Source organism: Sinocyclocheilus anshuiensis, unplaced genomic scaffold (genome assembly GCF_001515605.1).
Source record: "Sinocyclocheilus anshuiensis isolate Anshui unplaced genomic scaffold, SAMN03320099.WGS_v1.1 scaffold433, whole genome shotgun sequence".
Classification (NCBI taxonomy): domain Eukaryota; kingdom Metazoa; phylum Chordata; class Actinopteri; order Cypriniformes; family Cyprinidae; genus Sinocyclocheilus; species Sinocyclocheilus anshuiensis.
The window spans coordinates 279,235-303,942 of NW_015536476.1; the positions used below are offsets into that span (position 1 = coordinate 279,235).

The following is a 24,708-nucleotide window of genomic DNA, read 5'->3' on the forward strand; positions in this document are numbered from 1 at the left end:
GTTAAACGGCTGACAGTAGTATCCAGTGATGCGAACTACTCAACCTTTTTTTTTCTCAAATATGGCCACTGTTGCCAACTGCTTTCAATTGGAAGTAGCTAAAACTAGTAGCTAAATGTCACAAGATGACATCACAATGGCAAATTCACTGATCTATATAAAGATGAACGTAGATCAGTGGGCAAGATGAAAACTTAGATAAGGTTTATCCAAGAAGTTGCTATATTTGTCCCTAAACTTTTGAAAAAAGTCTCAAAAGGGGTGGGGAAGTCGCTAAATCTAGCTACAAATTAGCTAAATTGGCAACACTGAATATGGCCGTTTTGAAATTGGTGATTCGTGTAGCCTAGTTCATAAATTGAATGTGACCAGACAAGAAACGTATTGTAAGTGCATGTGTGCATATTAAAATATTATTTGCAAATAGTTCAAAATGATTACTTCAGAACTAGAATTTGACCTAGAATTTCCTTTCTTATTCTTAATAAATAAATAAACTAATTTCCAAGAAATGGTTGTGGCCTTGTAATGCAATTACTACAAATAAATAAAAAGTGTCTTTTCTCTGCAAGTGTTTGCATGTTTAACTAGGGTAGGAGTAAACATTTTAACAATTTTCCTTTATTGTTAAACTACCATTAAAACGTTTGGGGATTTTTCTTAAAGAAATTAATACTTTTTGTTCAGCAAGAATGCATTAAATTTACATTAAATTGAAAGTAAAGATTACTATCACAAAATACTTTTATTTCAAATTAATGCTGTGCTTTTGAACTTCATTAAAGAATCCTGAAAAAAGTATCACAGTTTCCACAAAAATAGTTTTCAACATTGATAATAATCAGATATGTTTCTTGAGCAGCAAATCAGCATATTAGAATGATTTCTGAAGGATCATGTGACACTGAAGACTGGAGTAATGATGCTGAAAATTCAGCTTTGCATCACAGGAATAAATGACATTTTAATACATATTCAAATAGAAAACAGTTATTTTGAATTGTAATAATATTTCACATTATTACTGATTTTACTGTATTTTTGATCAAACAAGTGCAGCCTTGTGGTAAACTAGTGGTATTTCCAGTGTTATACTGTATCAGTCTAGCAGAAAAATAAAAAATAAAATCAGACACGAGCCAAAGGTCAGAGATCAAAGCATGGGGCCGAGGCCTTTATTTCCAATGATAGATACACAAGAGGCAAGGCAGTCACTTTTGCTTTCGAGCTTTCTTCGTGATCCTCTGAGCAGGTGCAGGGCAGAGGTCATCGGCAGGGCTGGCCGTTCTCCTTCAGCTGCTGGCAGCCGTGGCGGATGGGGCAGTGGGAGCGGGAGTGGGAGCGGGAGTAGGAGCAGGAGCAGGAGCAGGAGCAGGCGCGGGACTGGGGTTTGGGTTTGGGTTTGGGTTTGGATTAGGGTTGGGTTTGGGTTTGGATTTGGGAGCCGGGTCGGGGACGGTGAAGCAGCCCCGTTTGTGCCACTGCATGTCACGTACACGTCGGACGGACTGCAGCTGTGGTTCTGTGACTCCCCAGTCGTTCCAGTGTTTGTATTCGCCATGTTCAAACACGAACTGACGCCCGCGGTAGCCAGGGTACATGTAGCCCACCCACCTGAGGAAAGAGATTGAAGTCATTCTCGACTGTGGAAATAGTGTCCGAAAAAATCACTATATCAATTAAGTACATATTTAGGATGTGTACACTCTTCAAAATAAGAGTTCCAAAAGGAGGCTTTCGCAGGAATGCAATAGAGGAAGCATTTTGGGTTTCCAAAAGAACCTTACAATGAACAGTTCTTAAAAGAACCATTTTTGTTTCTGAAGAATATTTTAAGAATCTGAAGAATCTTTTTCCACTATAAAGAACGTTATGTGCAATGGAAAGGTTCCATGGATCTTAAAGGTTCTTCATGAATCCATCAATGGCAATAAAGAGCCTTTATTTTTTAAGAATTAAGAACCATTTTTGGCTCCCCAAAGAACATGTCAGTGATCAGATTTTAAAAGAACAATTTTTTTCTTAGTGTGAAGAACTTTTTAATAATCTAAAGAACCTTTTTGAAAATGGAAGACACTGATAGCTTGTGGATTTATTTGCTGTACTAGAAGTCAACATGAAACAGCATTTGAATCCAATCAATTTACTTTTGTCACATAAAAAAAAGATATTTAACAAGAAAAAAAAAAACACCAGATTTGCTTTTATGATTGGATAAATTGGACATTTTATGTAAGAATGGAGTCAAATTTGAGTTTGTTGTGGATTGAAACACTTTTTCTAATGTTTCTTAAAAATCTTTTGTTATTTGTTAGTATTGATGTAACCTTTGTTAAATTAATACTTAATTACTTTTTGTTAATTTTCGTTTTTGTTATTTTGAATTATCATTTATTCTTTAATAAATTGTTTAATACATTTGATATGTTTTTTTTGTCATTTTTATTTATTTATTTATTTTTTAATATTTATATTATTTAATATTAAATAATTTATTAAGTATTAGTGTTTAGTGTTAACCTAAACTAAATGAGAAATGTTTTATTTTAGTTTATGTTTATGTTATTTCAAGTAACTTGTTTTTTCTGGTTATAGTTTTAGTTTTAGTTAACAATAATAAACGAGTAGAGCATGGCACCAAGAACAGCAAATGTAAAACTTGAATGCATAATTATTACAAATGTTGAACACAGTTGTTGTGCTTAATATTTTTTGTGAAAGCAAAGATTTTTAAAGATTTTTTTGATGAAGAGAAAGAACAGCATTTATTTGAATTAGAACTCTTTTGTAGTGTTATAAATGTCTTTATTATCACTTTTTGATAAAAAAAAAACTGACCCCAAATTTTGAAAGGTAGTTTCTTTCAAATAACATGCACTGATGACCAGGAAAATGTATGTAGGAAGTAAAAAGAGAGTACATTTTGAGATCACATTGACTTTAAACATACAGACTGTTTGTAATCAGGACAAATAAGGATTGAAACAAAAATCAAAACCATCTCGAAAAATCAAGCTTCATGAGTTAATGGTCTTTGGATAGCAGCGGCAAGAAAACAATCTCAAACAAACTCTCAAACTCACGTTCCGTTGACAGCTTTGGCACTGGCCACACAGTCCTGGAAGCCGTGAACCCACAAGCTGGGAATGTCATCATCCACGATTTCCATCTTTCTCCCGGCAAAGCTGCAGTTCTCGAAAAGATGTAGTTTGTGGTCTGCGCTGTCCTAGTAATAGAGCGTAAACACAAGACTCAATGGGCCGTGACAGAAGAGCAGATCTTTAAGCAGGTGTGAGGTGTGAACGTGTCTTTCACCACTTTCAGAGGTCTCATGGACAGGAGGCAGTAGCTCCTCTGGCTGTTGGTCCAGGAGGACCAGCGAGGATATTCTCCCTTCTCCAAAACAAACTGCTCTCCCAGAAAGCCCTTCTGCTCAAAGGCGACCCATCTATGACAAGATCATCAAGATCAGGACGGATAAATGGATGATTCCTTTTGATTAAAGCAGGGATTCACAAACTTTCTTTGTCAGCCAAATCCCTTTCAACATAAATATTTGCTTGAAGAACCCCAGAGATTTTAAGTTAATATTTCAATAATTTAACAATTTCTGATGTTGGTTAATGGTCACGTGACATACAGGTAAAGCTGTGTTATTTTAGTGTCATTTATATACTATTATAGCTACTACCAATTATAGTTTTTTTTTTAAATATTTTGAACTAAATGTTATTTTTATATTTTTATATTCATTTTCATTTTAGTTAAAGTTTTAGTAGTTTTCACTGTTTTTTATTTTTATCTTTATATAGCTTTAAGTTCGTTTAGTTTGAGTTATTTTAGTACTCCAACTTAATAAAAATTACATTTATAAATGAAAATGAGAAATGTTTACTTGGCAACTAGCTGAAATAAAATTAAGTTATTTTAAAGTTTTTATTTTTTATTTTTTTTTAAATATTTTATTTTATTTCATTTCATGTTTATTTTATTTCAAGTAAATACTTATTTATGGTTTTAGTTTTAGTTAAGGACAATAACCCTGAGGTAAACAAATATAATATTTCAGATATTTCAATAGCTCTTACATTTTTTGACTTAAAGACCCTCTATATGATATAATACTAACAGAATTATAACTATATCTAAATTACATTCAGAAACTGAGGCCGTTATTTACGTTTTATTAAATGTCCATATAGGTAAAATAATAAATCACAGTTCATTTTGTGATTCCAGAGGTTTTAAGAACCGCTTGTTCTAAACAAACATTATAGAGAAGAAAAAAGAAACATGATTTCATCTTTATATCCTTATTGTACTTTTGCATTTTTTTATTCATATATTATATTATATTATATTATATTATTATACATTTTAAGAAAGGTCTGGTTGAGAAGCACTGATATAAGTAGTTCATTGAGTTGGATGTTATAATCATCTGAAGTCATATGCTATCATTTGTGTGCGAAACAGACTGAAAACCTTCTTCTACTGTATAGTTCTCCTATAGACAAATCCAGTTTGCACATATTCAAACTTTTGCTTTCAAGAACAGTCTGAACATTCTGCATTCCTTCTTTTGTGGTTGTAGATAATGTGGTTTGACGGTAGAGAACGTACTCACGGGCAAGACTCAGCTATGATTGATCCAACTTTTTCCAAGTTCTTCTCAATCAAGTCCTTGCATTCTGCTGACAGCTCGACCTTTTTTCCACAGAAGTTCTCGAATTCAAACAGTGAGACCTGTTAAGATGATTCAACACATTTTAAGTCATAAACTCTTTGTCATAAACTCTATAAGTCATAAACTCTTTGTCATAAACTCTATAAGTCATAAACTCTTTCATTCATGAAAAAACGAGCAGAATTTGTGTAAATAATTTGTAAAAACATTTATGTAAATTGTCATTCATTTTAATGAAGAACTTCTTTCTGCTCTTGTTTCCCCTAGACAGCAATGAAATTAAATGAAGAACAAGCGGACATATTTGCTGTTCAGAATTTTCTTCTCAAGACAACGTCTCAAACTGTGTTCAAATTTGTCAGTATCAAAGTCTGCAATCAAAAGTCAAGAGATATTAAAGGAATAGTTCGCCCAAAATTGAAAATTTACTCACCCTTAGATGTAGATGATGTAGATGAGTTTGTTTCTTCATCGTTAGATTTGGAGAAATGTAGCATTGCATCACTTGCTCACCAGTGGATCCTCTGCAGTGAATGGGTGCCGTCAGAATGAGAGTCCAAACAGCTGATAAAAACATCACAATAATCCTCAAGTAATCCATAATTTTTAACTTTAAACCGTTGCTTATGACCAAAATATGAGTCCACTTGTGAATTATTGTGATGTTTTTATCAGCTGTTTGGACTCTCATTCTGACGGCACCCATTCACTGCAGAGCATCCATTGCTGAGACACTGATGCAATGCTACATTTCTCCAAATGTGTTCTGATGGAGAAACAAACTCATCTACATCTTAGATGCCCTGAGGGTGAGTACATTTTTACATTCCTTCATAGACTCTTATTATGTGTCAGCTATTGAAATGTTGTGTCTGTTTTTGCAAGAATCCATTCAGTCTCAGGAGCTATAAAAGAGTTTCCTCTGGGCTTTTTGTCTGTGAAAAATAACTGTATAAATGAGTACATTTGGACCTTGTAAACTGCTCCTGCTCCGCCTTGGCTCTTCCCAGCAACCTGCTGATCTGGGACTCCCTGCTGATCTGACATCTCTCCACCCGTCAAAAACACAAACACACGTCAGAGATGAGAAAAAAAGTGATTCTGAATAGGGTCACACACCAGCCATTGCTGCGTGAGTGCTAAAAACATGAGAAGAGTAAATAACTTCAATTAAATGTTGAACCAAAAGAAAACAGGAGATTTAATCTAAAGTGGATGGCCATAAAGCACATGTGGACACTTATAAATACATAAATATTGCATTAGATAACAAAATATCAAAACAAGAGGCATTTATTTTGAAGAAATATGCATAATCATGCAAAATATTCATAACTGATATGAACGGTATATATTTTTTTTTAACAAAACACAACTTGCGTTTCCCCAAAATTAAACAGGTAAACATATTCCTTAAGCAGCAATTTATAAAACTGAAATGATTATTACATTATTGTCACATTATATATATTGTGTTTGTAAAAATATGTTCTTGGTAGTAGGGGAAAAACAAAACAATGACTGAAAAAAATTCTTACAAAAAACAAAACAAAGACTGAAAAAACTTCAGAAGGGACACAATTAAACATAGCTTATTATGCTCATTATTGTAACATGTATTGTATTTGAAAAAATGTTTTTGGTAGGACGGCCAAAACAAAACAAAACAAAACAAAACAAAAAACAAAACAAAACAAAACAAAACAAAACAAAAAACAAAACAAAAAACACTGACTGAAAAACATTCAAAAGGGACACAATTAAACTCGGCTTATTATGCTCATTATTGTAACATATCTATTGTAATTGTAAAAATGTTCTTAGTCGGATGGCAAAAATAAAACAAAACAAAACACAAAACAAAACAGATAACAAAATGCGAATGCATCTTTCTTTTCAATTCACAAAAAAGAGGTTTGTTATAGGTTTTAAACTAAAACAATAGATCTAGCGATGACAATGAAGACAAAAACATTTTGTAAACTTTCTTGTTTTAGCAATAAAAGGTTGGATCAAATAGATTAGTCTTGATCAAGGAAAAATCTCTCTAAAAATGATTTTCCTTTCTCTTTTATACCAATTTCTGTATTTCAATTACACTGCATTACACTCTAAAAAATGCTGGGTTGTTTCAACCCAATGTTGGGTCAAATATGGACTAACCCAACTGTTGGGTTAAAAAGTTAATTTAAAAATGTAACCAAAATTTAACCCAACAGTTGGGTTAGTCCATATTTGACCCAACATTGGGTTGAAACAACCCAGCATTTTTTAGAGTGTAGGTATCCAATTAAACCCAAGACAGATTTCTATGACAATGATATTTAGTTTCTTTTTTCTGCCAGCATGAAGGCTGAACTTATCTTTACCTGTTTCTCCCGTCCTTCACCTTCAGCAGTTCTCACCCCTCCACTCTCTCTCAGCGTGTGTGTGTATGAGGGTGTGTGTGTGTGTGAGGCGTGTGTATGGAGGAGAGGGTGCGCTGGAGGGGTACTTATGGTTTAATTCCATCCACAGCAGCAGAAATGGGTTGGGCGTCGATTGCTGTTGATGCAGCAAGTCTGTCGTTCGAATTTGTGTCCATCAGACTGCCTCTCAATAGTTTGTGAGTTGGCAGGAGTTGCCCGCAGCCACCAGCTTGCTCTGCTGCCAGCGTGGGTACAGCGGGCACGGACAGGGCGCGAGCCAAGAGGATTCAGACAGGATCAGCTGCTGTCATCACAACCCTGCTCACTATCCCCTCTCTCTCTCTCGCTCTGGTCTCACTGCCTCTCTGAGCCCAAACCCACGCCACAGATCTGGGCCATTCATCCTCATTTGATGGATTCTCAAAATTAGTGATTGTTTTCTATAATTGTTTGCCCAAGAAAAGCATGCATGTAAAAAAAAAAAAGAAACCTTTGAAATTAACAAATGAATAAAAAAGGGCTTAATTTTGGTTTAAAATGTAGTTAAATATAACTTAAATTGAATTTTAAAAACTTGGTCGATGTAAGTAAATGTATATCCCACTACCCAGTATAACCCACTATATTAAATTCAATATATTTAAATTCAACAAACTGCATTTACAAAAGACTAGGGATGCACCTTACAAAAAGCAAATAAATTATTATTTAATAAAAAAAACAACAACAACTTTGAAATCAGTAAATACATTATAAATGGCTTAATGTTGGTATAAAATGTAGTTAAAAGTATCAAAATGTTAATATGAATATTTTTTAAATTAAATTTAAATTGCACTTACAAAAGACAAGGGATGCACCTTAATTAAAAAAACATTTTTTTTTCACATCAAATCACATTTGAAATCGACAAATAAATTAAAAATGGCTTAATTTTGGTATAACATATTAAATGTATCAAATTAGTATATATATTTTAAATTCAACTTAAATAGCATTTTAAAAAGACTTTGGGTACACCTTAAAGGAAGTTATCAATAATGAAAAAAAAAGTCTTAATTTAGGTTTAAAACGTAGTTAAATGTAACAATAAATGAATATGATCTACTGTACGATTTACCCTGTTATAAGGATTGTTTTCATAGCTCTATCATTGATCTCTGATACCTACTGATATCTCAGTCCTGCAGCACATACGCAAGCAGTATATACAAAGACAAACTTGCTTCCCATTTAGAAAAATATTTAATGAATTCATATTTTTATAAAACACAATTCATGTTTCCCAACATTAAACAGGTAAACATTTTCCTCAAGCAGCAATTTACACAGCTGAAGTCTAAAAATAAACATGACCGAAAAACATTTCAAAGGAACACAGACACAACTTATTAGACATTATCGTAACTCTGATTTGTGTTTGTAAAAGTGTTCTTGGCAGGACTGAAAAGACATGGGCAACAAAAACAAAACCTCATAAATGACCATCAGTCAGATCCAAGCGCATCAGCTGATGCTTTTCTGCACACTAGCTTTGATTAAAGTAGAAACATAGAGAATAAAATAAAAGAATGAACCGAATGAGATCAAAATACCATCAAATGATGCTTATGAATTGGTCTTAAAGGAATGGCTCGTTGTAAACAGAATGAAAACAATTAAGAGAAAAAAAAAGGAGTTTCATATAGCAATGCCATAATGAATATCTTAAGATCAGACTTTTAGAAACACAATATTTAAAATCAGAAAAATCAAACTCAAATGCAATTTAATGCCTAAGAGCACCTTTTCCAGTGGTCTGACTCATTTAAAGTGCATTGTAGCATGAAGCTATACTGATTTCTGCTTCTCAATGATCAGAGATGAACAGAAGATATGTGCAGTTGGCCCCTGATCGAACTGGAGGAACTTGAATTTAACCATCCTCACTTTAGATAAAAACATCTGCTGGATTAATAAATGTAAACAAAATTAACATTAACAGCACTTGCTTTTTAAACACACACTCTTTTGCCGATTATAACGCTGCCAGATTATGACAGACTTTTATGTAAAAAGTAAAAATGTGCATAACAGGACATCATCTTGGCAAAGCCTTCAAACTGTTTAGTCCAGGACTTGTACTCAAAATAGTCTGATACTCAGTCAGCATGAGAATGAAAGATCTTTGCACTTCTCATTCATGTAAGTCAGTTCCTTTGGCATCTTTGTGGCATCACACAGACTTCCTCTGCAGCGGACTTCCTCTTAAACTGCATCAAACCTGTGAGGAAAGACAGCAGGGTAAACATCATTTAATGTGCTCTTGAAACTGTAAGAAGAACTAAATTAAGTGTTATATATGTGGATTTTGTCCCCCTCTACTGGAGATGAAGGGAACAAATATAATGCAAATATTCCAGGATTTTCAGGAAAGTTTCAGGAAGCTTCATTATTTAGGTAATCAGAGAACTGGATCGGTGATTCCTGCAAATACACAGACCTGAGCTTCACGAGCTTCATGCTTCACTTTCAGGTTGACTCATTCGCTTCTTGGATTTGAGCTCAAGCAGCCAGGAGGGTGAAGAGCCGGACCTGGATTTACATGAATCACAATAATTACATTTGACATAATGATGAATGTAATAAGAATGATCTGAATGGCATATTCAGACAAATGTGCTAAATGAAGCATCATAATATGTGGCACCGTAAAACATGATGTGCATCAAAGATAATAAAACACTGAAGCAGCACTATGAAATTAATCCTTTAAAGCTTGACATATGAAATAACAGTCAGAAAGAACTTTTTTTTTTTTGGGGAAATGGAACAGTTTTTGAACCTTTAGACAAATATGAAAAAGGTTTGCGTGTGTTTTTTGTTGAATATCATAATTGGTGCATCAGGATTTTATAGCTCATTTAATATGATATAGTGAGAATATGGAGGAAATAAACACCCCCGATTTTATTCAGACTACTTACATAAAATGCATATAAATATCATTTTTCACTCTATATCTCCTAATAATATGACTTAGTTCGATTATATTTAAATGTTTAGTTTTATGGTAGCTTTAAATCATATAATGCAATGCAATACAATGGTGATTGAGAGATGAACAAATAAACATTCCTCAAAAGCCTGATGATCATATTTAATAATCACATTTTAACATGATTTTTCTAAACAATGATCTATGGATAATCAAGTAAACCTAAGTTGCATCAGTCCAGAAAGGAAGTACAGTATGTTCATCAATATACTATAAATATTACTAACAATATGAAAGTTATTCTTACATTTACTTCATAAAAATCAGTAAAGATTTCACAGCAAAAATACACATGAACCATGATCTGATGGTAGATGTTTTTACAATTATAATAAAATTCGTTTTACTTGCTAAAAAGTAGGAACTATCAATCAGACGACAGAAAGCATGTAGTAAATTGTGAACGACAGGTTTTTCAGCGAGGTTTTGATCATGTTGATCATTTAGAAGCCTTAGAAATGTATCAAATATAATACAGTAGGCTCTATAGGGTTAAATTAGCTTAAGACTTATAAAACACATTGATCTGCCAATGAAAATGTGATTGCATCACATTCCATAAGCAATAATAAATCGTTTTTTACTGAAAGTTTCTGGTCACACGTACCCACTGTCCTTGGCATCAACAGGGGGCAGCACTCTGGGGCCGAGGGACCTGGTGGGTGTGCGGGGAGAGCGTGTGGGGACAGATGGAGGCGTCTGCGCTTCTGTTGGATTTACTGTTTCTGCAACTCCACTTCTCCGCTTTAGTTGGGCCTGCGAGAGAAAAACGAGACATGAAGAGTTGATGTGTGACTTCAGAGGGACTTTAGTTAGGTAAAGTGTGAGTGTGACGTGTAGCCAAGTATGGTGTCCAATATTCGGAATTTGGATTTAACCCATCCAAGTGCACACACACACACACACACACACACAGCAGTGAGCAGCGAACACACACACACACACAAGGGTCTCACATCAGTCTGGTATTGAGGTTGGAAGAGAGCGTTGGTTATTCACTCCCCCCACCGACAATCCCTGCCGGTTCTGAGACTCGAACCCGTGACTTTTGGGTTACAAGTCTGACTCTCTAACCCAGGGGTGCCCAAACACGGTCCTGGAGGGCCGGTGTCCTGCAGAGTTTAGCTCCAACTTGCCTCCACACACCTGCTGGGAAGTTTCTAGTATGCCTATAAGAGCTTGATTAGCTGGTTCAGGTGTGTTTAATTGGGGTTGGAGCTAAACTCTGCAGGACACTGGCCCTCCAGGACCGAGTTTGGGCACCCCTGCTCTAACCATTAGGCCACGACTTCCCATAAGCACCCAAAACCAGACATATACCAGCAGGGACATACCATGAGGGCAGAAGGGTCCATCCCAGGAAACACAGGGACTCTCTTAGGCTGGCTCGGGGCTGGAGAGGACGTGACATCCTGGGACGGTTCCTCTTCTGATTCAGAGTCCGCTCCATTGGACCACTGATCTTTTGCTTCTGTAATAGATTGTTTTCTGTCTAATCAATCATTGACATAAAGGTTTGTGGATTTTCTGCAGTTGAAGCATACAGATTCTAAAGGATTTAGACTCTACCCCACTAAAAATGTAACGTAATGTAACTATGATTCAGTGTTAAAAATAAAAACTGCTCTGCACGGGACATCATCTTAATAAATTGTTTTTATTTGTGATATATGATAAGATGTATGATATGACCTGTGGAGTCACAGAACCTCCAGTCGGGTTGCGTTCCCTCTGTCAGAGAGGGCAGGGCGACTCTCTGTCGTATAGAACGAGACGGTCTGGAACGCTTTATGCTCCGTTTCTTCCCCAGATCAACCTTTGAACGGAAAACTCTGGAGTCCGGTAGAGGAGCTGCAGTCTAATCCAGCATTTCACATGCAAAAATACACACATTAACACAAGTACACAATTCTTTATATCATATTATATTATTTTTATATTATATATATATACATTTAAATTATTATAGTATAAAGATTATTTTATATTATTTTAAAAGACTTGAGTATAATATAATAGATATGAATTCTAGATAAATGAATATGAATTCTTATGAAATTTTTATCTGTTAAGCAGAAAATTCTAATGATCCTCGTGCATTACATTATATTACTGTAATACATAATGAACAAAAACCAAATAAAATCCTAACTTATAATGGATTTAAAACATTTGAATGGTAGTGTATATAATGCATATAAATATAAACATATAAATACATGAATAAATCTATCTAATAATCTAAATATAAACATAATATATATAAATGAAAATAAATAAAAATACAAAAACATTTATATATATATATATATATATATTAAAAATCGGATAAAATCATAACTGAAGTGTACCTCAAGAACCGGTAGCGGTTCGGGCTGCTCCTGAATTGGGACGTCTGCTGTGTCTGAATCAGTAGATGTATTTCGTCGTCTGGCCTGAGTCAGTCTCTGTAGGACTTGATTGATTCTGGCCTGTGTAGCTTGACTGAACAGATAAAAACATATGAAATCAACCCACATGTAACTCTACAGCGAGAGAACTGATGTTTGATGCTTTTCATGACCACTAGGGGACAGTCTGAGCAAAACAGATGTCTGATGACTGTTAGTCTAAAGCAGGGCTGTCCAAACTTGGTCCTGGAGGGCCGGTGTCCATGACCAATCAGCTTCAAGTAAAGTGACACATGTTTGATGCAATAAAGCCACTCCCCCAGTTTCTCTTACTCCAAATTAAAGGACGCTACATAGTAAAACATTTTTAAAGATAAAATGTCTGATTTTTATTTTGTATAATTATTTTATATGATTTATTTAATTATTATACCCTTAATCCATTACACAAGCTAGCTTAGTTTAATAGTAATTATCAAGCTTTTATTTTAAATTAATATAAACATATAGATAATATGCAATATAAATAAGGTTTAGAATCAAAAGCTTTAAACATGACTACATATGAGCTTAGATTTTTAAGTGTTTTTATACCTATAAATATTATCAACTCTATAAACAAACTTTACTACTTTTACTTGCACTTATATGGCAAGGTGTTTTCTTTAAGTTTCCCTCTTTCCTGGAAAGATCGTTTCATCTCATGTAAATGTGTTTAAATTCTTCATATTGTTCAATCTTTTAATCTTTGGCAGTGAATCACACTGACTCTCTCGCAAGAATTGAATCACAGTTTCAAGGCATGTGATTGGCTGTTCATTACTGATGTCACACTTTCAAGTGCACGTGCCCCATTACCTCAGGATCAAGCCTGAGTTGACAGAGAAAGTTGATGATCAGCTTCATGGTGCCAACAAAGCCGTGAAGGTTTGGTTTTGTCAACTCAAAACTAATCCTTTAATCTTCATCCTGTCGTCTGCCTACACCACATTTAGACTCTGTGACATGTAGGATGATGCCAAAGTTGAACACATAAATTTACACTAATATAACTATAAAACCCTAATTTATATAATTTAAATATAAGCATGTACATAAAAAGCAGCATTTAACAAAATAATAATTTTGCTACTATTAATTAATTAATTTTTTAAACAGTTCAGTGTAATGAATCATCTAAACAAAATTTGCTAAACTTTTAATTAAGGGCATTTCAGGAGACTTGAGAGTTTTATTCCCTCAAACTCATTCGGCTGCAAGCCTATGTACACAGAACATAAAAACACAGCAATATAGTCACCTGACACCGGGGGAAATAAAAACGTGTTACTGGAAAAACTATATTGTTTTGAGACTAAAAAAGTCAGTAGCTTTGCTAGTCTTAGTTAGTAGCTCCACAACACTGATCTAATGCTATTCTCAGATGTTCAAAAGACAACTAAATCAAGCGTAGCGTTAGTTCTGGCAGGTCACGTTAGTCAAGCTCGCATCAGCTGACTCTCAGCTGATCCCCATCTACCTATAGGAATACGACGAGACAATCTAAGCATTCATATATAAGGTCCCTCAGTATTATCAACAGTTTTTGCATTGCTCAATAGCTAATTACCCTCCTCCATCCCCAGCTCCTCCTCTGTCAGTCGGGATTCAGCCTTCTGATTATCCTTTGAATCAGACTAATTCTAAAATGTGTACATGAAATTATTGAACTTTAACAATATCTGCAATACATTTATGTTAGTTCTGTTCTGTTTACCGTGGGGGGTTATTGCTGCTCTATTTGCTCTCATCCATGCTAGGCTGCATGGATGCGCAGGGAGTTCTTGCCCAGAACAGAACCATACCGCCAATCCAAACTGTATGCTAATTGTCAATCATCTTTTGTCAAATGTTTATTGTGGCAATGAAAATGATGATGTATCATCTTGTAGATATTTCTTACTCATCAACAGTGTCGTTGTTTTCATTTTGTTCGTCGGTTTCCCCGATTAGATTCTCTGTGTCCTGTTCTGCAAATGCATCCTCCTCGGGCTCACCGTCCTTCAACTGACCCTGCAGGGTTTAATGAGAGCAAACAAACACACATACTTCAATACTCAGATTTCAGTAAAGTCCTGCTAAAAAAACACCAGCGAGTTGCCACATTGTATGTTGGGTTGTGGATGCTGGTGTAGCCAACAGGCTTCTTAACCAGCTAAACCAGCTCCACTAGGGAAACCATGCTGGTTGATCAAGTTTCTTTTATAAACAGCTTACCAAGACCACCACCAAACCAGCTCAGACCAGTATAGAAAGACTCTAGACTCACCTCAAAGCAGTGTTATTATTTATCTACGATTATAGCTTTCATTAATATTCTGAATTAGACATTTCTCATTTTGATTTAGTATAATGATGTACTATAAATAAATAAAACAGATATTATATATATATAATCAAAATATTTAGAATCTAAATATTAATAAAATCTATAATCGTATCTCAATTCTACTAAAATAACATTGTTCAGATAAATGACATTGTTATTTATTTTCAGTTAATATAGTACTTAAACTTGCAACTTAAACATGCACATTTCAGTTTATCATTTTTTTTTTAGTTTGCTTTCATCTAATATTTACATTCACGCTTTATTGCAATTAACCAAAATGTTTTTTTTTAGTCTTAGTTTTTAGTTAATGATAATAACTCTTTCTAATAATCTCAAAAAAAGTACTCATTTACACAAAGGAGTATGTAAAGATCTTGGACTGTGAGGACAGACTTCTTAAAGTTGCAGGTTTTATGTTTTTTTACGTTTAGCTGGCAGAAAATGAACAAACGACCACCACCAAATGAGTAAATGGTGAGCTGAAATTGAAACATAATACATAATTTAAATCACACAACTATAGTCAACCAAAACGAGAAATTCCAAAGAGAAGTTAACGTCCTATTGAAGAAGAATATCAATGACCAAAATAAACGATTAAAATATAACACTTAATAAAATATGAAATATTTTATTTGTTCACTTTCATGCCATGTGAAATATTACCTCAAAATCCTCAGGTAAATATTTTAGATCAAAGGGATTCAGCTGACAAAAAAAACTGTTTTCTTCTGCTGTCATAATTTCAATAATCCATGAACCTCATGGCACGACACATTCCTGGAGTCAAGCCATTAAAACGAAACTCTGAAGACCAAAATAATTGTAGGTCTCAGTGTTTTTATGATAGATAATATTTTACCAAATGGCTAGAATATTTATACATACATTCAAAATATATTGTTGCATATAACAGACATGCAGTCACACTTTTGGGAACCATTTCTCACTATTAACTAAATATTAACTATAATTTTTGCCTCAATAAACGCCTAATTTGCTGCATATTAGTTAGTAAGGTAGTTGTTAAGTTTAGGTATGGGGTAGGATTAAGGGATCTAAAATATGGTCAGGCAGAATAAGGCATTAATATGTGCTTTATAAGTACTAATAAATATAGTGATATGCATGCTAATAAGCAACTAGTTAATAGTGAGAATTGGTCCCTAAATTAAAGTCTTACCAGAATTGGATAATGCATAAGGCAAAATACAAATTTACTGCTGCAACTGAATATTGAGTAGATGCTTTACAGATCTCAAATAACTAGATTGACATGAGTGCTTGGCACCAAATATACTCTAGTGGCCTTAATGCAACATTGAGACCACGTGAGGTCAGAACTAGGGTCAGAGGTCATGGATCGGCCATTATTAACGAAGGCCTCCATATTCAAAAGAGAACGAATAGAATGACAGCGTGACCCTGGGGTCGTTCATCTAGTGAGTGTGTGACATGAAATTTATACACCGAACAAACAAATGCGAAGAACAAATTATTTGTTGAGAAAAACAAACAAGTAACATCTCAGCAGCACAAGCGAGAGAGAGGAAAGGGTAAGAGGCAGACTACGGACATCTAAGCGCACATGAACCTGCCTTCCACAGCAGGCTGGAGATCTGACTTTTCCCAGAGGGGCCATTGCGCGGCTTGAACTGCCCGGGTCGTTTTACAGTGCCTTGGGCAAAGCTGCTCTGCACTGAATCAAGACAATGTTGAATCAATTAAAAGTAGAGGAGCAGCAGTTAGCAAGCCACAAAGTCTGGCTTCAATCAGAAACCCTTGCTAATTGTCCACAATGCCCTCCCACTGATTTACGGGTGACTTAAAATAGTCTAAAGCACAACACGTTTTGTTTATGTCCTATTAAAGTCCTGTGTGGAAGTATTACCAGGGTGTTTTTCCAGAAAGTTACACTTTAATGTATCATCAGAGTGGCATAGCGCTGTGAGACCATACGAGATGAGAGAAAAGAGTGGGCGAAGAAGGTATGGTGACTGTCTGGCTTCCCTGAAAAGACAACTAGTCGCTCATAAGGAAGCACTACTCAGGCTAAGTTTCTGATTCACATGACCCATATATAAAAAATAAACATACATTTTTTACATTTATTCCTGTGATGGCAAAGCTGAAGTTTCCGCAGCCATTATTTCAGTCTTCAGAGTCACATGATCCTTCAGAAATCATTCTAATATGCTGATTTGCTACTGAAGATACATTTCCTATTATTATTTTTGAAAACTGCTGTGCTGTGTAATATTTTTGTTGCAAATATTTTCATGATACATCATGATAGTTTTGTAACATTATAAATGTCTTTACAGCCACTTAAATGTATCCTTGCTGAATAAAAGTACCTATTTCTTAAAAAAAAAATCCAAACTTTTTAACAGAAGTCTATATACACACACCTACAGCCTAATGTAAATATATATTTACAATGTTTATGATAAAATATTACATATAAAATATTGTTACATTTAAAATGTAAACATTTTTGGTCACACTTTATTTTAATGTCCAGTTCTCACTAAAGACTATCTATTAACTATGACTTTTGCTTCAATAAACTCCTAATTTGCAGCTTTTTAATATTTAGTAAGGTAGCTGTTAAATTTAGGTATGGGGTAGGATTAAGGGATCTAAAATATGGTCAGGCAGAATAAGGCATTAATATGTGCTTTATAAGTACTAATAAATATAGTGATATGCATGCTAATAAGCAACTAGTTAATAGTGAGAATTGGTCCCTAAATTAAAGTCTTACCAGAATTGGATAATGCATAAGGCAAAATACAAATTCAAACAGGCAAAAAAAAAAAAATTATGATCAGAAAATTTCAATTCACATTCTGTTGGCAGGCATGACAAAAGGTTTTCCTATCATTTTGGTGCTAAGTGATGAGTTAAAACTCACACTCAGCTTACACACACACCCCAAAACCACATACACTGCAAACAGAAAAGCACCAACAATCCAGGCATACATGTTTTAATGATCACAGGGGCGAAACTGTCCTTTACAAACACAACAAACCCCCACACGCTCTCTCAATCATCCAGACACATCTTTGTACACAGACCAGATACTTTGAATTTCACGTCACTCTGCTGTTTAAAATATGTCAGCGTACAAGAATTGTTACTAGGAAACAAAACACTTCCTCGTAAACAAGCTCTCTGTGAGCAGCACATTAATGTTCATTCTAATAACGTTCAGTCCATCACGAGACAATCCCATAAACATACAACAATGACTGCTGGACTGTATTTCTGATCTGTACACGTTACTCACAATAAACAGCCCCTCTTCTGCATCACACACATCATTCATTTCTCTTCTATACTGATACGGAGTTGGAGGCTCTTAAAGTTGCTGTGTATGATGTTTTCAGAGTTGAAGTAATAGAAACCGGGGGAAACTGTGAGATGCTTTTGGTATGAGAAAAATATAAGTGTCAAATTATAATGACAAAGACTAGATCAAAATATTAATAACAGTGGTTGGGGGCAATCTAGTGCTGTCAAGCGATTAATCGCATCCAAAATAAAAGTTTTTGTTTATATAATATATGTGTGTTGTCACAGTTGCCTTCTGTGGCAAAACGAAGAACATGGAGACGAGGATAAACTCAAAATATGGATTGTCTTTAATCCACAATCCAAAAGGGGGAACACAAGGCAGGCAGAGACACACAAGAAATACAACATCGACGTTAATACCAGACGCTAGATACAGGAAAACACAGGGCTTAAATACTCAAACTAAACGAGATAATTAACAAACACAGGTGGATACTAATGAACTAATAATGAAACAATGAGGACAGGGACAGGAACATAACCAAATATGGGCATACATGAGGGAAAACTAAGACATGGGCAGCACATAGACAGAAAACACCAACACAAGACAGGACACAGGTCTGACATGTGTGTACTGTGTATATTTATTATGCATATGAATATAAATATATATACATGTAAATATTTTTAAAATATATACTGTATGTGTGTGTGTATTTATATATAAATACACACACACATACAGTATATATTTTAAAAATATTTACATGTATATATATTTATATTCATATGCATAATAAATATACACAGTACACACACATATATTATATAAACAAAAACTTTTATTTTGGATGCGATTAATCGTTTGACAGAACTAGGGCAATCACTTAAAAAATAAATGATATTAACCCACTTTATCTCAAATAAGAGGCAATAGCAGCAATAAAAACCACAGTTTGAATATATATGAATATTACTAGTTTAAAGCTTCATTTATTGCAGCTGTCAGGAATAATCTACAGCAAAAGTGATTACAGTTCTACGTCAGCAGCACCACACTCATGCGTCGTGGTACTCTCGTGAATGGCGGTGACAGGGAAGAGAAGAATTGTTGAATAAAATTGTTTTTTTTGGTTTTCTTTGCACACAAAAAGTATTCTTGTAGCTTCGTAAAATTACGGTTGACCCACTGATGTCACATGGACTATTTTAATGATGTCCTTACTACTTTTCTGGGCCTTGAACGCTTCAGTTCCCTTGCTGTCAATGCAGGGTCAAAAAGCTCTCGGATTTCATCAAAAATATCTTCAGTTGTGTTCCGAAGATGAACGAAGGTCTTACGGGTTTGGAACGACATGAGGGTGACTAATTAATTAATGACTGAATTTTCTTTTTTTTTTTCTTTTTTAGGTGAACTATCCCTTTAACCAGAATTTGCATGTACATTGGAAAATGATGTGCATGTAAACATGGCTGATGTGCATCTTTAATTTGTGTAGTTACTCACTAGGGAAATTTAGGATTAAATGACTGCTCTGCTGTTCTATGAGCACCATTAGAGTCATCCAGTGATATTTTAGTAACAATCCATGAGTCATGCAGCAACTACTGAACTAAAACACGCCATCAAACTTTATACAGACTAATTTTACCATTCAAAAGGTTGCAGTCAGTAAGATGTTTTTTTAAATAAATTATAGTTGACGTATACATTTAAAATGTTACAGAATATTTCAAATAAATGCTGTCCTTTTGAACTTTTCTGTTCATAAAAGAATCCTGATGAAAATGCCTCACCGTTTAGACAAAAATATTAAGCAGTTTCCAATGCTGATAATAAAACATGTTTCTTGAGCAGCAAATCAGCATATTAGAATGATTTCTGAAGGATCATGTGACACCGAAGACTGGAGTAATGATGCAGAAAATTCAGCTTTGCATCACAGCAATAAATTACATTTTAAAATATATTCAAATTATATTCTAAAGTATATTAAAATAGAAAACTGTTATTTTAAATGGTAATAATAGTTCACAGTATTACTGTTTTTACTGTATTTTTAATTAAATAAATACAGCCTTGGTGAGCATTAGGGACTTCTTGCAAAAACATTTAAAAATCTTACAGACTCCAAACTTTTGTATGTCCATCTAAAACCTCTGTATAGACACGTGCATGTCTGTGGGATGGGTGCCATATTCACCAAATTGGTCTAATTGAATTCTGTAAGTTTTGGGTGGATCAAGACCTGTCATGACTGACAGAGATGCATGTAGGTGTAACCCCTCTCTCCCGGGTCCTCACTGCCACACCTCGTTCTCGCTCCGAGTGGGTCTCAAACCCGGGTCTCCGGCATGGGAGGTGGACGCACTAACAAGGAGGCTAAAGACTGCAGCCACTAGCGCGTCTCTTGAGATCAGGGGAGTGAGGTTTACTTGCACAGCACCTACCGCTGGCCTCCGTTACACTCACCCCCCTAAACCTCTCTCCCATCCGGGTCATGGCACCAATGTAACCCCTCTCCCCCGGGTCCTCACCGCCACACCTCGTTCTCGCTCCAAGTGGGTCTCGAACCCGGGTCTCCGGCATGGGAGGCGGACGCACTAACAAGGAGGCTAAAGACTGCACTTTACTGTCGCTAGTGTGTCTCTTGATCAGGGGAGTGAGGTTTTCCCATTACATAGGGAAAAGAAGATCCAAAATGAGAGGATGAGCAAATTTACGAGTGAATAAAAACAAGCCTAGACAGCTCGAGATTCCGAATTATTCCAGAAGAACTCGCATCCTGTTTAACAGCATCTGATGTGAACACACTGACTCACGCATGTGCAGCGACAGCAATTGTAATCAGATTCTAATGAATAATAATAATAACACCGGCCAGCATTATATTTGCTGAAAGAAATCCAATACTTGTATCATACTAATTTTGGGGTGCAGATTCCAAATATAATTGCCTGTTTTGCTCGAGCACGTCACGCTTGCAAATACATTTTGTAGCATTTTTGCTTCTGATAACCATTTGTAAGGTGAAGAAGTCTTGTATTATCCCTTTATCACCAGAAAAACACCACAAAGACATGATTCCTGTCTTTTTCTGAACCAGATTATGACTCTTTCTTTAACTCTCAGCCTATTTTCATGTGCATGAATGATTCTGAAGACATTAGTATATGCCTATATAATTATATAGTTATAATTATGACCAATGACAGAAGAAAATGCAAACATGATCCAGATGTTTTCTGCTACATCTGCGGGTGTTTTACTACATTCAAAATGCTTATCTTGCTTATTTTGTAATGTTCCATGACAATAAATGGGATATTTGAACAAAATATTTTTCCCATTCCTTTACAGATTGTAAGTTACATGACACATTTTGAATACTTATTGTTGTCATTAAAAACTTTTGACATTTGACTGCTTTTGTTATTTTGATACAGAAATTGAAAAATCTTCATTCTTATTTAGTGAAAAAACTGTATGGCATGGAAAGTTTTCATAGAGAGTTTTTTTTTTTAACTCAGCATCATCAATTTAGGCACTATTAGGGCTTTTTTAGCCATTCAGGAGATTTTTTTTCAATCAACACCAAATCTTTCACAAAGCAATGCTTTATGCATATTTTGAGAGCATGCAGTAAAAACATTCGTGAATGTTTTGTAACGGACTGTTGAAGATCTTTTAAAGAAAGTGCAATGCCTTAAAGATTGGATGACAGAGCAGAAGAAACAGAAGAGAGAGCAGAAAACATTCAGCATAGTCTTACATTATTTGAGTTTGATGCAGTCGTGCGTTTGCGCAGGGAAAAACGCTGCCGACTTTGCCGAGAGAGATTTCGAAGAGACTGTCGACCACGAGCCGCAAAACTTCTCAGCGGTGAGATGGCCCTCTCAAACCTTCCCACTCGTTCTTCATCCTCCTCTTCCTCGATTACTCCCTCACGCTCCAAAGCGCCCGACATCAACTCCACCGCCTCCTGTAACGAGCGACGCATGTTGCCCACCCATCCCGACACCTGCGTCTGTGCCTCAGACAGTTTGTTACCCAAGAACTGCATCTTATTTCACTCAACTGACAGAGTATGTTGAGAAAGTCAGTGGTATCTGGCAGGAAACAGCTCGTTTTTTGGGGAAAAATCCCAGATATGAGGTCTAGAGGGCGTTATAGCCAACATGCATTGGCATCTCTGTAGGCATCTTGATTTGTGTTCCAAATTGGACCAGACTTTATGTCAATGTCCATCACAGAAAGCACTTCAGGTTGTCAATCAATCCTAGACGCTCTTCTAGCTCCTTCCTCCGCAAAACACATTTAATGTCAATCTATTCTGCAGCTGAACTTCTCTTCTTGTTTAGATGAGGTAGAAACACAAATCTGGGAATACAATCTTCTGACACTCAGATATTAAAGTCTCGTAAGCTTCACTCTTGTGCAATTCCCCCAGATCTCAACGGAAAAACATAGCAGCACTCCGGCAAACCCACCGCTTACGCTTGACACGCTGCAGGTACGAACAGGTACCGGAAACAGACACAGCCCTCAAATGAGTGACAACATCCCTCAGAGAAACACAAACAGAGAGAGAGAGAGAGAGGAAGGGGGAAGGGATGAAAGAAGATCAAGGACATTTATGTGTCACTGCATTTGAAATAGTAAAATGCAGACGGACTGAGAGAGAAAATAGGAAAAAGTTTTATTTGGGAACCTTTCTGTATCTGTGAACTTTGGAAGAGAAACTCTAAACCACAAAACCCTTATGCAAACTACACTGCTGAATCAGGTGCTTTATACTTCACTGTGCATTAGTTTGACTATTTGTCATGACTAACAGGCCGTGTTTGTCTAATATGAGCCATAGCGTGTGTGTCTGCAATAAACTCTCCTTGACACCAGCTGTTACGCTTAAAGTAAGTACAGGTTTAACTGGAGGACATTTATTCCACATTAAATAATCACATAGGATAAGAAACTCTGTAGTAGCCATTCTAAGTATAAAATAAAGATGCTTGGTAACTGATAGGAATATTTGTATGAAATGGCTTTCACAACATATTTTGCGATCGATAGATAGATAGATAGATAGATAGATAGATAAATAGATAGACTCTTATGCTCATCAAGGGTGCATTTATTTGATCCAAAATACAGTAATATTGTGAAATATTATTATAATTTAAAATAACAGTTTTCTATTTTAATATATTTTAAAATGTAATTTATTCCTGTGATGCAAAGTTGAATTTTCAGCATCATTACTCCAGTCTTCAGAGTCACATGACCCTTCAGAAATTATTCTAATATGCTGATTTATTATCAATGATGGAAACAGTTAATATTTTTTGGAACCTGTGATACTTTTTTTTCAGGATTACAATGTTACAAAACATTTCTGTTTCAAATAAATATTTTCTTCTGAATTGTCATGTGACAATGAAATCTGTCTGTAATAATGTCTGCTGAATTTTTTTCCAATCACTTTTACGTTATAATTACATTTTTATTATATTTTGTTTAATTCTATTTTAAAATATTAAAATAGAAAACGTTTTATTTCTAATCATTAAAAAAATTATAATATTTCACAATATTGATAATTTTACTGTATTTTAGCCTTTTTTCAGAGACTTAAAAAAAAAAGACCGATCACAAACATTTGAATGGTAGCGTGTATTTTTTTTTACTTCCACAGCTGAACACATTTAAGCATCTAGCAATGGCATAGCAACTAAAAACGTAAATAGTGTCAGTTTTGATTTCATGTCGACTTCAAGTACTTGAGCAGCATGATTAACTGTAGGGCTGCACGACATATCGAAATTATCGAAATATCGCAAATGTAAATATCGCAATATGCATATCGCAACGGCGTGCGATATCATTATCATTTTAATAATAGGCACAAGCCGCATCTCACACAGCGTCTCTTCAGTTCTGCCGCACACATGCAAAGCACGCGCACACAGAGAGACGCATTTCAGACCGAGTTGATTCGTCTTTCGCGTCTCCTCCTTATGTTTGAAAAGACACATACACACAGAATTATGTCAATAGTTCCCGTCTCGACGATCATTCTCGTAAACGCAGTCGGTTATGTTTTAAATTAATGTAAACAGCTGAGAAAGAAATCAGATGTGTATCATTATACCGAATCCGTGCAGTCGGATTTAAAGGGACAGCAGCCTATAAATACGTGCTGCTGAATATGTCACTATCGCATATCGAATATCGCATTTTTAAACAAGGTATCGCATATCACATTTTTCTTCAATATCGCTCAGCCCTAATTAACTGAAATAAAAACCAAGTTAAAAATATAAAAATACTTTAAGAAAGTCTCCTCAGCACAATAGCCCCTGGCTGATTTAAGCAATAGTGTTTGTTAAACTTAAAGGGTTAGTTCACCCCAAAATGAATATTAGGCTGCGTTTTACTCTCCCCCGATGCATCATAGGTGTATATGACTTTCTTCTTTCAGACGAATCCAGTCGGAGTTATATAAAAA

The 24,708-nt window shown here is 35.2% G+C and overlaps 2 protein-coding genes across 4 annotated transcripts in view; both read right to left on the reverse strand.

Moving 5' to 3' along the window:
• Positions 1-1,137: 1,137 nt before the first annotated feature.
• On the reverse strand, positions 1,138-7,174 carry crybb3 (crystallin, beta B3). Of its 3 annotated transcripts, XM_016449177.1 has the most exons (7): positions 7,060-7,173; positions 5,660-5,746; positions 4,628-4,746; positions 3,316-3,448; positions 3,084-3,226; positions 1,379-1,614; positions 1,139-1,336 (listed from the first exon to the last, which is right to left on the reverse strand). In XM_016449177.1, the coding sequence occupies exons 2-7, from the start codon at positions 5,732-5,734 to the stop codon at positions 1,293-1,295; spliced, it is 750 nt and encodes a 249-aa protein (XP_016304663.1). In that variant the 5' UTR covers positions 5,735-5,746; positions 7,060-7,173; the 3' UTR covers positions 1,139-1,292. The 3 variants fall into 3 exon arrangements, with proteins under 3 accessions (XP_016304512.1, XP_016304592.1, XP_016304663.1); XM_016449026.1 differs by having other exon boundaries at positions 1,138-1,614; positions 7,060-7,174; XM_016449106.1 differs by having other exon boundaries at positions 1,138-1,614; positions 5,660-5,742; positions 7,057-7,174.
• Positions 7,175-8,327: 1,153 nt separating this feature from the next.
• The window catches only part of tnks1bp1 (tankyrase 1 binding protein 1), a 32,487-nt gene continuing 16,106 nt past the window's right edge, over positions 8,328-24,708 (reverse strand). The window contains exons 4-10 of the mRNA XM_016449309.1: positions 14,465-14,574; positions 12,484-12,616; positions 11,825-11,990; positions 11,467-11,603; positions 10,740-10,888; positions 9,578-9,669; positions 8,328-9,358 (exon numbers count right to left, since the gene is read on the reverse strand). Of these exons, the coding sequence (XP_016304795.1) occupies positions 9,594-9,669; positions 10,740-10,888; positions 11,467-11,603; positions 11,825-11,990; positions 12,484-12,616; positions 14,465-14,574 (771 nt within the window). The 3' untranslated portion in view covers positions 8,328-9,358; positions 9,578-9,593. The remainder of the gene's footprint in view (positions 9,359-9,577; positions 9,670-10,739; positions 10,889-11,466; positions 11,604-11,824; positions 11,991-12,483; positions 12,617-14,464; positions 14,575-24,708) is intronic.